This window comes from Physella acuta, unplaced genomic scaffold (assembly GCF_028476545.2).
Source record: "Physella acuta isolate Inbredline_101_S28 unplaced genomic scaffold, ASM2847654v3 ptg000979l, whole genome shotgun sequence".
Taxonomy (NCBI): Eukaryota; Metazoa; Mollusca; class Gastropoda; family Physidae; genus Physella; species Physella acuta.
Genome location: NW_026732496.1, coordinates 380897 through 395228, shown reverse-complemented (window position 1 = coordinate 395228; position 14332 = coordinate 380897). Strand labels below are relative to the sequence as shown.

At 34.8% G+C, this 14332-nt stretch overlaps 1 protein-coding gene across 4 annotated transcripts in view; it reads left to right on the top strand.

Moving 5' to 3' along the window:
- LOC131954214 (protocadherin Fat 4) overlaps positions 1–14009 on the top strand; it is a 56483-nt gene extending 42474 nt beyond the window's left edge. For 2 of the 4 annotated variants that reach the window (XM_059317771.1, XM_059317770.1), the window contains exons 44-57: positions 3955–4066; positions 4380–4637; positions 4937–5067; positions 5823–5976; positions 6385–6528; positions 6937–7073; positions 7468–7674; positions 7972–8057; positions 8196–8261; positions 8468–8533; positions 8990–9175; positions 9490–9609; positions 10314–10382; positions 12375–14009. In XM_059317771.1, coding sequence (XP_059173754.1) covers positions 3955–4066; positions 4380–4637; positions 4937–5067; positions 5823–5976; positions 6385–6528; positions 6937–7073; positions 7468–7674; positions 7972–8057; positions 8196–8261; positions 8468–8533; positions 8990–9175; positions 9490–9609; positions 10314–10382; positions 12375–13152 — 2514 coding nt within the window. In that variant the 3' untranslated portion in view covers positions 13153–14009. Of the gene's footprint in view, positions 1–3954; positions 4067–4379; positions 4638–4936; positions 5068–5822; positions 5977–6384; positions 6529–6936; positions 7074–7467; positions 7675–7971; positions 8058–8195; positions 8262–8467; positions 8534–8989; positions 9176–9489; positions 9610–10313; positions 10383–11896; positions 11911–12374 lie in introns of those variants that run through there. The other 2 variants (XM_059317773.1, XM_059317772.1) reach the window with 2 other exon arrangements.
- The last annotated feature ends 323 nt before the right edge of the window (positions 14010–14332 follow it).

The following is a 14332-nucleotide window of genomic DNA, read 5'->3' as shown; positions in this document are numbered from 1 at the left end:
CATCCATCTTACCTGAACTCATCCATCTCACCTGAACTCATCCATCTTACCTGAACTCATCCATCTCACCTGAACTCATCCATCTCACCTGAACTCATCTATCTCACCTGAACTCATCTATCTCACCTGAACTCATCTATCTCACCTGAACTCATCTATCTCACCTGAACTCATCCATCTCACCTGAACTCATCTATCTCACATGCACTCATCTATCTCACCTGAACTCATCCATCTCACCTGAACTCATCCATCTCACCTGAACTCATCCATCTCACCTGAACTCATCTCACCTGAACTCATCCATCTCACCTGAACTCATCCATCTCACCTGAACTCATCTATCTCACCTGAACTCATCCATCTCACCTGAACTCATCTATCTCACATGCACTCATCCATCTTACCTGAACTCATCTATCTCACCTGAACTCATCTATCTCACCTGAACTCATTCATCTCACCTGAACTCATCCATCTCACCTGAACTCATCCATCTCACCTGAACTCATCCATCTCACCTGAACTCATCCATCTCACCTGAACTCATCTCACCTGAACTCATCCATCTCACCTGAACTCATCCATCTCACCTGCTCATCTATCTCACCTGAACTCATCCATCTCACATGAACTCATCCATCTCACCTGAACTCATCTCTTTTACCTGAACTCATCCATCTCACCTGCTCATCTATCTCACCTGAACTCATCCATCTCACCTGCTCATCTATCTCACCTGAACTCATCCATCTCACCTGCTCATCTATCTCACCTGAACTCATCCATCTCACCTGCTCATCTATCTCACCTGAACTCATCCATCTCACCTGCTCATCTATCTCACCTGAACTCATCTATCTTACCTAAACTCATCTCACCTGAACTCATCTATCTCACCTGAACTCATCTATCTCACCTTAACTCATCTATCTCACCTGAACTCATCCATCTTACCTGAACTCATCTATCTCACCTGAACTCATCTATCTCACCTGAACTCATCCATCTCACCTGAACTCATCCATCTCACCTGCTCATCTATCTCACCTAAACTGATCCATCTCACCTGCTCATCTATTTCATCTTAACTCATCCATCTCACCTGAACTCATCTATCTCACCTGAACTCATCTATCTCACCTGCTCATCTATCTCACCTAAACTGATCCATCTCACCTGCTCATCTATTTCATCTTAACTCATCCATCTCACCTGAACTCATCTATCTCACCTGAACTCATCTATCTCACCTGCTCATCTATCTCACCTAAACTGATCCATCTCACCTGCTCATCTATTTCATCTTAACTCATCCATCTCACCTGAACTCATCCATCTCACCTGAACTCATCCATCTCACCTGAACTCATCCATCTCACCTGAACTCATCTGTTTCACCTGAACTCATCTATCTCACCTGCTCATCTATCTCACCTAAACTGATCCATCTCACCTGCTCATCTATTTCATCTTAACTCATCCATCTCACCTGAACTCATCCATCTCACCTGAACTCATCCATCTCACCTGAACTCATCCATCTCTCCTGAACTCATCTATTTCACCTGAACTCATCTATCTCACCTGAACTCATCCATCTCACCTGAACTCATCCATCTCACCTGAACTCATCTCTTTCACCTTAACTCATCCATCTCACCTGAACTCATCTATCTCACATGAATTTGTCTATCTCACCTGAACTCATCTATCTCACCTGAACTCATCCATCTTACCTGAACTCATCTATCTCACCTGAACTCATCTATCTCACCTGAACTCATTCATCTTACCTGAACTCATCCATCTCACCTGAACTCATCCATCTCACCTGAACTCATCCATCTCACCTGAACTCATCTATCTCACCTGAACTCATCCATCTCACCTGAACTCACCTATCTCACCTGAACTCATCCATCTCACCTGAACTCATCCATCTCACCTGAACTCATCTATCTCACCTGAACTCATCTATCTCACCTGAACTCATCTATCTCACCTGAACTCATCCATCTCACCTGAACTCATCTATCTCACCTGAACTCATCTATCTCACCTGAACTCATCCATCTCACCTGAACTCATCCATCTCACCTGAACTCATCTATCTCACCTGAACTCATCTATCTCACCTGAACTCATCTATCTCACCTGAACTCATCTATCTCACCTGAACTCATCCATCTCACCTGAACTCATCCATCTCACCTGAACTCATCCATCTCACCTGAACTCATCTATCTCACCTGAACTCATCCATCTCACCTGAACTCATCCATCTCACCTGAACTCATCCATCTCACCTGAACTCATCCATCTCACCTGAACTCATCCATCTCACCTGAACTCATCTATTTCACCTGAACTCATCCATGTCACCTGAACTCATCCATCTCACCTGAACTCATCCATCTCACCTGAACTCATCCATCTCACCTGAACTCATCTCTTTCACCTTAACTCATCCATCTCACCTGAACTCATCTATCTCACCTGAACTCATCCATCTCACCTGAACTCATCCATCTCACCTGAACTCTTATCTTTCACCTTAACTCATCCATCTCACCTGAACTCATCTATCTCACCTGAACTCATCTCTCTCACCTGAACTCATCCATCTTACCTGAACTCATCCATCTCACCTGAACACATCTATCTCACCTGAACTCATCTCACCTGAACTCATCCATCTTACCTGAACTCATCCATCTCACCTGAACTCATCTATCTCACCTGAACTCATCTCTCTCACCTGAACTCATCCATCTCACCTGAACTCATCCATCTCACCTGAACTCATCCATCTTACCTGAACTCATCCATCTCACCTGAACTCATCTCACCTGAACTCATCTATCTCACCTGAACTCATCTATCTCACCTGAACTCATCTATCTCACCTGAACTCATCCATCTCACCTGAACTTATCTATCTCACCTGAACTCATCCATCTCACCTGAACTCATCCATCTCACCTGAACTTATCTATCTCACCTGAACTCATCCATCTCACCTGAACTTATCTATCTCACCTGAACTCATCCATCTCACCTGAACTCATCTCACCTGAACTCATCTATCTCACCTGAACTCATCTATCTCACCTTAACTCATCTATTTCACCTGAACTCATCTATCTCACCTGAACTCATCCATCTCACCTGAACTCATCTTACTGTAACTCATCTATCTCACCTTAACTCATCTATTTCACCTGAACTCATCTATCTCACCTGAACTCATCCATCTCACCTGAACTCATCCATCTCACCTGAACTCATCCATCTTACCTGAACTCATCCATCTCACCTGAACTCATCTCACCTGAACTCATCTATCTCACCTGAACTCATCTATCTCACCTGAACTCATCTATCTCACCTGAACTCATCCATCTCACCTGAACTTATCTATCTCACCTGAACTCATCCATCTCACCTGAACTCATCCATCTCACCTGAACTTATCTATCTCACCTGAACTCATCCATCTCACCTGAACTTATCTATCTCACCTGAACTCATCCATCTCACCTGAACTCATCTCACCTGAACTCATCTATCTCACCTGAACTCATCTATCTCACCTGAACTCATCTATCTCACCTTAACTCATCTATTTCACCTGAACTCATCTATCTCACCTGAACTCATCCATCTCACCTGAACTCATCTCTCTCACCTGAACTCATCCATCTCACCTGGACTCATCCATCTCACCTGGACTCATCTCACCTGAACTCATCTATCTCACCTGAACTCATCTCACCTGAACTCATTTTACCTGAACTCATCCATCTCACCTGAACTCATTTATCTTGTGTTCACACCTGAACTTGTCTATCTTGTGTCCCGTCTCTTCATCCATCTTATTATCTCACCTGAACTCATTTATCTTGTGTTCACACCTGAACTTGTCTATCTTGTGTCCCGTCTCTTCATCAGGTGGCCACAGTAAAGGCTACTGATAATGACACAAGCAATTTGGCAGTATTTTACACTTTAATTCAAGATAACAATAATGATGATTCAAAGTCATTTTCAATTAATATCTTAAGTGAGTATACAAGGTTTATTACAATATCAATTTCTCACTAAAGTGAAATCTATTTATATATTTATAAACTTACTACTACAAGCTTTATATTTTATAGGTTTAGTTTTTAAATTAAATTTCTTCTTTTGTTTAAACTACGCTAACTTTTACCTTTTCATAGAATGGAACATATTTAATATTTAATGTTAAAAATTTAAATTGCTATCAATAAACCTTAAGGCTTTAAAAGAATTATTTAAATACAGCAAATATAAACACTGTGCACACAACTTGTTTGGAAGGTTTTATACTTATTTTTGTTTAAATATTTCAGCTGGAGTGATAACAATTGTTCAAACTCTGGACAAAAAAGATGTTTATTCATTCCAAGTTAAAGCCACAGATTTAGATTTTGGCAGTCCCCTTCAGTTAGCCAGTGACGTCACAGTTAAGATCAACGTCCTGAACAGAGACATCATACCCCAGCTGTCTGTTTCCCCCACCACAGTCACTACATTTGTTGGGATGGTGAAAGGCTCGAAACTTAATGTCATCATATCAACACAAGATGCCATTGCACTTAACATTACTGGTAACAGATTTGTTTCGAACCTTTTATTCCTTTTATTATTTGGTGGAAACAAAATTTCTTTTTTAAATAGATCCTGAAAATTTGTATAGAAAAAACTTTTTATGTTGTTAATATTTTTTAAAATTCTATTTTTGCACTTAAATACTACTTTTTGCTTTGATCCATTTATTTACCCTCTAAATATAAATGATAGTAAATTGAAACATTTGTTATTTACAATTACTTTTTAAAATGCTATTTTTGTTTTAATAATAGTAGTATAGGTTTATGCAAAATCATGTTATTTCAAAATGTTTTAGATGGTGATACTAAAAATGTCTTCAAAATTGTGGGAGAAAAAATAATCCTTCAGACCCAATTAACTGATGTGGCAGTCTACACTCTCACATTGACAGCTACAAGTACATCTGGCAGCAAAGCTACTCAACAGGTGGGTGTGTATATATATATATATATATATATATATATATATATATATATATATATATATATATATATATATATATATATATATATAATGTATATATAAATATACATTTAAACAATGTCTCTATGTATGTCTATATGTCTGTGTGTGTGTGCATACACATGATATATATATATATATGTATATATATATATATATATATATATATATATATATATATATATATATATATATATATATATATATATATATATATATATATATATATATATATATATATATATATATATATATATATATATATATATATATATATATATATATATATATATATATATATATATATATATATATATAGCTTCTGTACTATTGATACCTTAACATCTCAAGACCTAGCTACAACAATCTTTATTTCAGAATTGTTTGTAGATAGTTTCCATTTTTAAGTAGGCCCCACATTGTATGTTTCTTACATGGTCAGTAGGTAAATTATACAACAGTTAAACTTTTCATTATGTAACCTTCCAACATTGTCTGAGTTATAGACTGAATTAGAAAAGTTTTTTGCCTTTGTGCTTTAATTTTTTTCTGTCAAAATTCCATTTGTCACACAATTCCTGTCCTCCATCATCTGAAGAATTGTTAAGGCTGTCATCCATTTTGTTAGTCAGTTCCCTCAAATTTTAATTTAGATACCTTACATTACAGTTCTGAAATCAGTAAGACTTACCCAAGAATATTTTTTGACCACCTTCTAGCTTACAGTGACAGTGAGGTCGGTCACTTTTGACCAGCCCTTCTATTTAGCCAAAATCCCTGAGAACTCAAAGTTTCCCCAAGTGATCTGCACAGTCAATAGTCTGGCTGCTAATCTTAGTGTACCAGTCAGTTACACACTTCTGAATTTCAATGGTAAGTTGTGGACTTCTGTCTTATAAACCTTAACAAAACTATTTTTTAGTAGGGGAAAATTTCTGCAGAAGATAATGAATAAAACTGCTAGACTGTACTCAACATTTGAAGTTTTTATATTTTTCTAACCATTTTAAAAAGATTTTTATATATTTGGGGGGGGGGGGGGGAGAATGTTTTTGTTACTTTCCAAAACAATTTTTAACTGCAAAGTAGAAAATCTATGCCATATTCAGAAATATATGGTTTCTATTACTTCTAGTAACTGTTAAAGCAATGTTTAAGTTGGATTTAAAAATTTGATGTTTGAATTTTTCCTGTTTTGTTCATCAATAAATTAGCAGTTAACACTGTTTCATTCATATTGCTCTTAGATATTTGTATCTTTTTTATTGTTGCTGTTTGCAGATAAATTTAAGATTAACCAAACGGGTGCTATATCAGTGGAGAAATCTCTGGATAGGGAGGAACAGGCACTCTATTTATTAGATGTAACAATCACACCACAGTTGTCTTCTATGAATAGAAGAAAGCGACAAGCAAACCAACAAGGTATGAAAACATTTTCATCCTGTTTTTATAGCCTATTATCATAAAATATGGGAAGCATTAAGCATAAAGCAGCCCGTCCTGATGTAGTATAGGCCAACTAATCAAATACGTTGAACCTAAAGGTGCTACATACCCTTTTCCAAATAGCATAGCGACATTTTAAAATAGAGAACTAAACACACTAGACTTCAGGATTATATGCTATAATCACTCACAAAAATTGTGTTTAATACTTTTTTAAAATCAAGTTATTCTCACAATGATTGTATTATTACACTGCTCTAAGTCAAGTTATTCTCATAAAAATTGTGTTTTAATCCTATTTTTTAAATCAAGTTATTCTCACAATGATTGTGTTATTACACTGCTCTAAGTCAAGTTATTCTCACAAAAATTGTGTTTGAGCAGCTACAAACCAGACAACAGTGGTAGTGCAGGTTGAAGACCAGAATGACAACCCACCAAGTTTTGGAAATTCTGGAAGTGTTCTCTCCCTTGAGATTTCAGCAAATGTTAACAAATCCTATCTTGTTACAACACTGAAAGTAAGGAAACTAAATATTGAAGACTATCAGAATTGATGTATTTCTCAGGGAAAGTAATGCTTATTTATTTATTTAAAGAAGTTGAAATAAAGAAATAATTATTTGTTGTCTGTTGTATATCAATTTTTAAATAAAATCAGCACCCTTTATAATGTATATTGTACAACCTAGGTAAGTAGACAGACCACGTAGTGACAAATGTTAAAAATTAAAGTAGGTAACATAACAGATCATGTGACTAACAAAACAGATCATGTGACTAACAAAACAGATCATGTGACTAAAAAAATATCATAAGACTAAGAAAACAGATCATGTGACTAGCAAAACAGATCATGTGACTGTGTGAGCCAATGTTTCTACTTGTGCTGCTAACTCCATTCCTCTCATGCAGGCCTTTGACCCAGACGAGGGATTAAATGGGGTCATCTTCTACCGAATTGTCAGTAGTGATCGGTCAGATGCTCTCACCTTGAACAATGCAACAGGTGACCTGACTGTTGCATCAACTGACCAGCTCAAAAGCCTACCTGACATTAATCTCAATGTGTCTGCTACTGACCTCAATGGAAGTGGTTTATCAGCATTTCTTGCTGTTGAAGTTCGTTCAATTTTTTTCAAAGTTTTTTTTTTCAATATTTATTAATCTTCTGGAATTTTTTGGATTATTAAACAATATAAATATAGTCTTTAAATCATTAAGCAATATATAACGTCTTTATATCATTAAACAATATATAATGTCTTTTACTTTAAATTATTAAACAATATATACAATCTTTGTATTATTAAACAATATATATTTATATAACGTCTTATTAATCAAATTTTCTACTGGATGCCAATGTATTTTTATTCCTTTACTGTGTAAATTTTTAATTGCAATCTTATTATACAGATTCAAGTCAAAAGTGAAACAATATATAAACTAAAAGCAGCTATTCCAATATCAACATTTACTTCAAATAAAGACATCATATTAGTGTGAGTTGATTCACAATTTTTAAAAATAAATAAAATTTAAATTTCTTATTCTTAACGTATTGTTTACATTAAAAAATCCCTAATTATTAGCAATGATGAGTTTAATTGTGAATACATTGTTTTGTTTCATTTCCTCAGTAACTTGAGTCTTATTCTTGGTTTTGAAGTCAAGTTGTTCAATGCATCCAAAAATAATGATGGCAGGTGGGTTTTCTGTACTGAAAGTTTTTACTAAGCATTATCATTGTAGTGCTGGAGCATAAAATTTTTTATTTTATTTTTGTTACTTGGAAGTAGAACTTCAAAGGCAAAGTTAGCCTACAAATAATGTATTATGTTTCATATATAGATTTACACATTGTTTAAATTTTATAAGATTTGTTTAGATATGCTTTCAACAATTTCTACAGTTTAGACATTCAACTGTATGCAATAGATGAAAAAAATGCAACGGTTCCTTCTGATCAAATTGAAAAGTAAGTCGTTAGCACTTAATATTAGGTTGTTCTTAAGGTAGTTATATTGATTATAAAAATGCTAGCTATATGCTGTTTCATCAAATGTATGCCTAATAATATAACTAATTTTGTATTAAATAAATAGAAGTGTAGAGTATTTATTTTGATTTAATAAATAAAATGTACAGTACCTCAGGTTTTCAGACAACATGACATAACTATCTTATAACAATCCTGTCTAAGAAGATTTATACTGAATTATCATCCTTTGTAAAACTAAACTGGTCTTACAGTTATCTTGAAATATATCTCATTACAATACAAAAAACAAAAATTGGAAATTTGTTAAAATTTTATCTGCAGTAACACATAAATTTTTTTTTCAATTTTTTGTTTGTTTTTTAACTTTTGAAGTTGACTATCCAGATACATTTTAAAATTCACGAAGCTAACTTGATGCCGCTGTTTCTTCAGAAAAGTAAAGGACAAGCAATCAGAGATAAACACCCTGTTTGAAAGTTTCTCCAAGTCCAGTAAAAGCAGCAGTGGAGGGAGTGATGGAGACTTCAGTGTTTCAGCTATAGCTCTCATAGTCCTGGCCTGTGTCATGTTCTGCATATCACTGGGGGCCATCCTCGTTGCTTATCTCCTTTGGAGGAAGTATGTTCTGACTTGAAAACTAAACAGACATTGTGTATTCATAGATGAATAGACATTTATCTGAAGTTATTATATATAGATAAGGACCGTTATTAAATTTCATAAGTTCAGAGGTTATAATAACTTTTGAAATCCAATTTTTTAAATATTTATCATGATTACTCTTAAACTATTTTAATATTAAGATAATTTTAAAAATTAATGAACAAATACGACTGTCAAATTATCAAATCCTAATGAGAATAAGGGCTGTGCCATCCTAAGGCAGAGAAATTTTTCATAGAAATATAAGAACTAATCCCAATTTATTTTAGGCAAAGAAATTATTCAGAGAAAGAAGAGAATGCAGCTAAAGTGAGGCAGAAGATAGATGAACAGATGGGTAACATCAAGACTGAGAGCCTGAGTTCTGATCCAGATGAGCATCTTGAAATGTAAGAGAACTACAAATACTGCCTCAATCATCTGCTACCCACATGGTTATATACATTGTTTTTTGCTGTTACTGATACTTCAAACACATTTAAACTAAGCTCTATTCCTATACAGGGGTCATCCATAAATGACGTCACACTCGTAGGGGGGCGGGGAGGTCTGTAATTTTGTGACGTGGGGGTTCAGATAGTGTGATGTCTTTTTTTTTGCATTAAAAGCAATGTTAGAAAACAAGTTTTAGCCATCATTTTGTGTTTTAGAAAACTGTTTTAATAAATTGTAATAGTAATTGATTAAAATACTCTATGCTGACAGAGTTCCGACAAGATTTTGGAAAAATATCGATGTTTTAAGAAAATTAAAAAGCAATGGGGGGGGGGGGGGGGGGGGGGGGGGTTGTAGGCTGAGTTGTGATGTAATTTTAAGTGGGGGGGGGGGTCTGGCTTTTTGTGACAACGTCATTTATGGATGACCCCTACAGTGTCCTTTCTATACCTTACACTATTGTCTCTACCTGCAATACAAATATCTTAGTATGGTCTATGGGTAAGGACCCAAACATTTGTATTCCTATTTCATACAAATATTATTTTCTAATATAAATGACTACTTAACATATGATGAATCAGTTGTTGAAGGAGAGTTGGTGAGAGAAGATTGGCTGAACAACACTTACATTTTGTACATTTATTCTCTGGTGTAGGGATATCGACTTGGACGACTCACAGTTTTTTAATCCAAAAATGTTCTTACGCCACTCTAAAGAGTCTGAGTAAGATTCCTCTATTGCTGTTGTGGCGCTAGACTAGTAGACAAAATTTAACCCACGTTTTATTACTAAACTTTTTAACTTTACGTCAAATTTTAATTAATTTTAAAGATTTCTTATATTCTTTCATCCCTCTTTAAAATGCCATCTCAATGTCAATTTATTCCTGTCCTAGTTAGCTGTTAAAGTTCAATTTTGTTTTAAGTGCAAGTAGATTATTACTTTAGCCGCTTGCTTTTAATTCTGTTGAAAAAGGAAACTATAGCATCCACAGAGTTTTAACAGTGAACATGTATTTGAATAATTTAACAAGTCCAATGAAAATAAAAAATTATTTTATCATCATTCTGAAAAGTTTATGCACATTTTCATCCACTTAAAGAATGTTTTTAAAAGACTACCACTCCTTCTCTACTTGATAGATATTTAATTCTCCATCATAGTTGTACTTTCATCTCCTTGATAGATATTTAATTATCCGTCATAGTTGTACTTTCATCTCCTTGATAGATATTTAATTCTCCGTCATAGTTGTACTTTCATCTCCTTGATAGATATTTAATTCTCCGTCATAGTTGTACTTTCATCTCCTTGATAGATATTTAATTATCCGTCATAGTTGTACTTTCATCTCCTTGATAGATATTTAATTCTCCGTCATAGTTGTACTTTCATCTCCTTGATAGATATTTAATTCTCCGTCATAGTTGTACTTTCATCTCCTTGATAGATATTTAATTCTCCATCATAGTTGTACTTTCATCTCCTTGATAGATATTTAATTCTCCGTCATAGTTGTACTTTCATCTCTTTGATAGATATTTAATTATCCGTCATAGTTGTACTTTCATCTCCTTGATAGATATTTAATTCTCCGTCATAGTTGCTTTCATTTGTATTGCATATACCTTGTAGTGGGTTTACCAAACAATTAGTATTTTTAGCACTGCTAGTAGCAAATGTGATGATAACTATGTATGCCTATTTTTATTACTTCTTTAATTAAACCTTAAATGCTGATGCACAAAATGACTTTTACTAGCAGAACCAGCAGTAGACTAGTTACATATAATTAAACATCTTTTTTACAGGCTTTATCTGTTGTTTATAGCTTCCCTTTAAAGTAATTTCTTTTTGTTTAGTTCAGCGGATAAATCGTAGATCCTTGGTGTTAGAATCCTAGTCAATCCCTTGTTGTATTCCAATAAATGGAAATATTTTTATGATGTTTCTCTACCATCTTTTGTAATGGGGTTAAAAAAAGTTACTCATAATTAGTTTTATTCATTTTTCTTTTAAGTTTAAAAAGCAAGTATTTTAAATGATGTAATTTAATTATTTAACTAGTATCTTCATAGTATTTATTTTTAAAAAAAAATACAAGAATTATTTACAAAAATGAGAATGCACCAGAACTATTCAATGCCCTAACAAAAAGCAAAAACTTTCTTTAATTTAATACAAAATAGAGAAATATTTGATTAAAACATTTACTTTTTCTTAACGCTGTCATGCAGGATTTCCTACTAAAGTAAGTAAATAGATGTCTCAGATCTTTTAAACCACAACATGATGTTAAACCTTCTGGTTACCAGGGCTACCTGACTTAAGGACTTTAAAATCTCTACATTTCTTTTGTTTTAAACTAAAGCTTAACTCTATTTATCAATGACTTATAGCCCATGCATTGCATTATGGGAATGTTTATTTTGGGTGTCTGTGTTATTACAGCCAAAAGAAACCCATATAATGGAGTACAAATGCTGTAAGCAGACCAAAGTGTCACACAAATGCTTTAAGCAGACCAAAGTGTCACACAAATGCTTAAGCAGACCAAAGTGTGACTCAAATGCTGTAAGCAGACCAAAGTGTGACACAAATGCTGTAAGCAGACCAGAGTGTCACACAAATGCTTAAGCAGACCAGAGTGTCACACAAATGCTTTAAGCATACCAAAGTGTCACACAAATGGTTTAAGAAAACTTTTTGTTCCAGGGTTGAGATGAGTCCAGAAAATGTAGACGAGCAGGAAGTGACCTTGCAGTTTGAGACAGAGTTCAAGTCCAGCATAAGTACCATGGCACTACGGCGCCACCTGCAGGATAAAGAGATGCAGTGGAGACAACAGCTGTTTCAGGCTATTGGAGAGGAGGATGAGGAAAGGCAGAGGACAGCCTCACCTGACTCTGATGGTGGCCCCAGTGGCAATGATCAGGCTGCGGCATATGTCAATGATCAAGTTGTTGCTCGTTTCAATGATCAAGTTGCAGCATATGTCAACGATCAAGTTTTAGCACCTGTCCTATCCCACCTGAACAGAGATACAGGGGTTATCCATGAGGAGGCGGAGGAGAATAGAGATGACGGCTCATCTTCATCATCATCTTCTGTGTTTGTGGCTGGCACTGATGTCACCTCACCTGAGGGGTCAAAGTTCAACGACCTAGCGGGGCTCTATGAGCTTGTTGGTAAAACTGGCAAAGATGTTCAACACAGGGGAGGTAAGCCTAGAGGTTCAAGCAGCTCCTCTGATGTATCTGCTGGACCCACTGAGATTTATAAATCACCAAGAAATGGAAGCCCAACAACTAACAACAGCTTAAACACAGATGTGTATAGTCTCCCTTTAAATTTGAACAGTAAAATCAAACCAGACACGACATCACTTATCAAACCAGCTAGCCAAGTAAATGGTGGGCTAGGCTATGTTAATGTCAACTTCCAACATGAAGACAATGAAGAATCTGAAGAAGAAGAAAGTACCCAATTTTGATTACAGATTAAATACCTACCTTATGTGTGTATTTCATTATAAATAGATACATTTTGTTTACTGCTTTTAAAAAAAAAATTAAAATATTATTTTAGAATTCAATGCCATGATGATAATGAATATGATCAAATTTTATAACATGTTTGTCATTTTGTATATTTTATTTATTAAATTTAAGAAGCCTTCAACAATTTACTGTAGTAAAAAAAAATTGTATTAGAGCAAAAATGCTGCTTAAGTATGAGCCATAAAGCATAATTTAATGCAATTATCTTATTAAATAATTTGGAAAGTTAAAATAACAATTTGACTACTCTAATAATTGACTTGATTCTAACCATTTGACTACTATTAATACTTGACTTGATTCTGTTGTGAAACAGAGAGACACTTTTAGAACTAAAATTAATGAAATGGATTTGTTTTAGATAATATATTGGCTGCAAATGTTTCTTGGCTTAGTCTTTAACCATAATAGTACAGATCTAGAGGTTACTTGCTTGAAGTGTAGGCCTACTTACTTATAATGCCCATTGTTGATAATTTTTGTTTTGAAGCTGTTTGTCTCTAAAATGCTAGGCTTACTATAGAAATCATGTTTTGTTGTATTTAATCAATTCATGTGAATAAAACATTTATATTTGCATATGTGAACACTTTAAAAGGATTTTATTACCATATTCTTTTTCTATGCGATATTTGAATCTGTACAAAAATGTTTTTGCTTATGACTGTATTGTGATATTACCATTCCTCATCAAATACTTTTTAAACTACAAAGGAACTGTGCCTTTTACTTGACCAATGTATTTCAACTGTAAAACTGTTTTTGTAATAAAGTTTGTTTTGTTATTGGTCTTATAAAGTTGGCATTGCATTAATTAGAAGTATGCAATACTACGCTCTTCATCCAATCACTATAAAAAATGTGAGATGTACACTCCAAAACAGAGTTTATTCCAGACATCTCTTCGGGGGGGGGGCTTTAAGAAAGTCTACTGCCCCCCCCCCCCCCCCGAACGAAATGAAATTCATATAGAAAATATTTAATTTTAACAGTGTCGTCGTCGTCCCCGTCGTCCCCCCCCCCCCCCCCACGAAGAAAGTTTACCGCCCTACCCCCCCCCCCCCCCCCCCCCCAAATTTCAAGTGTCCCACCCCGGGAGAAAAAAATTATGGA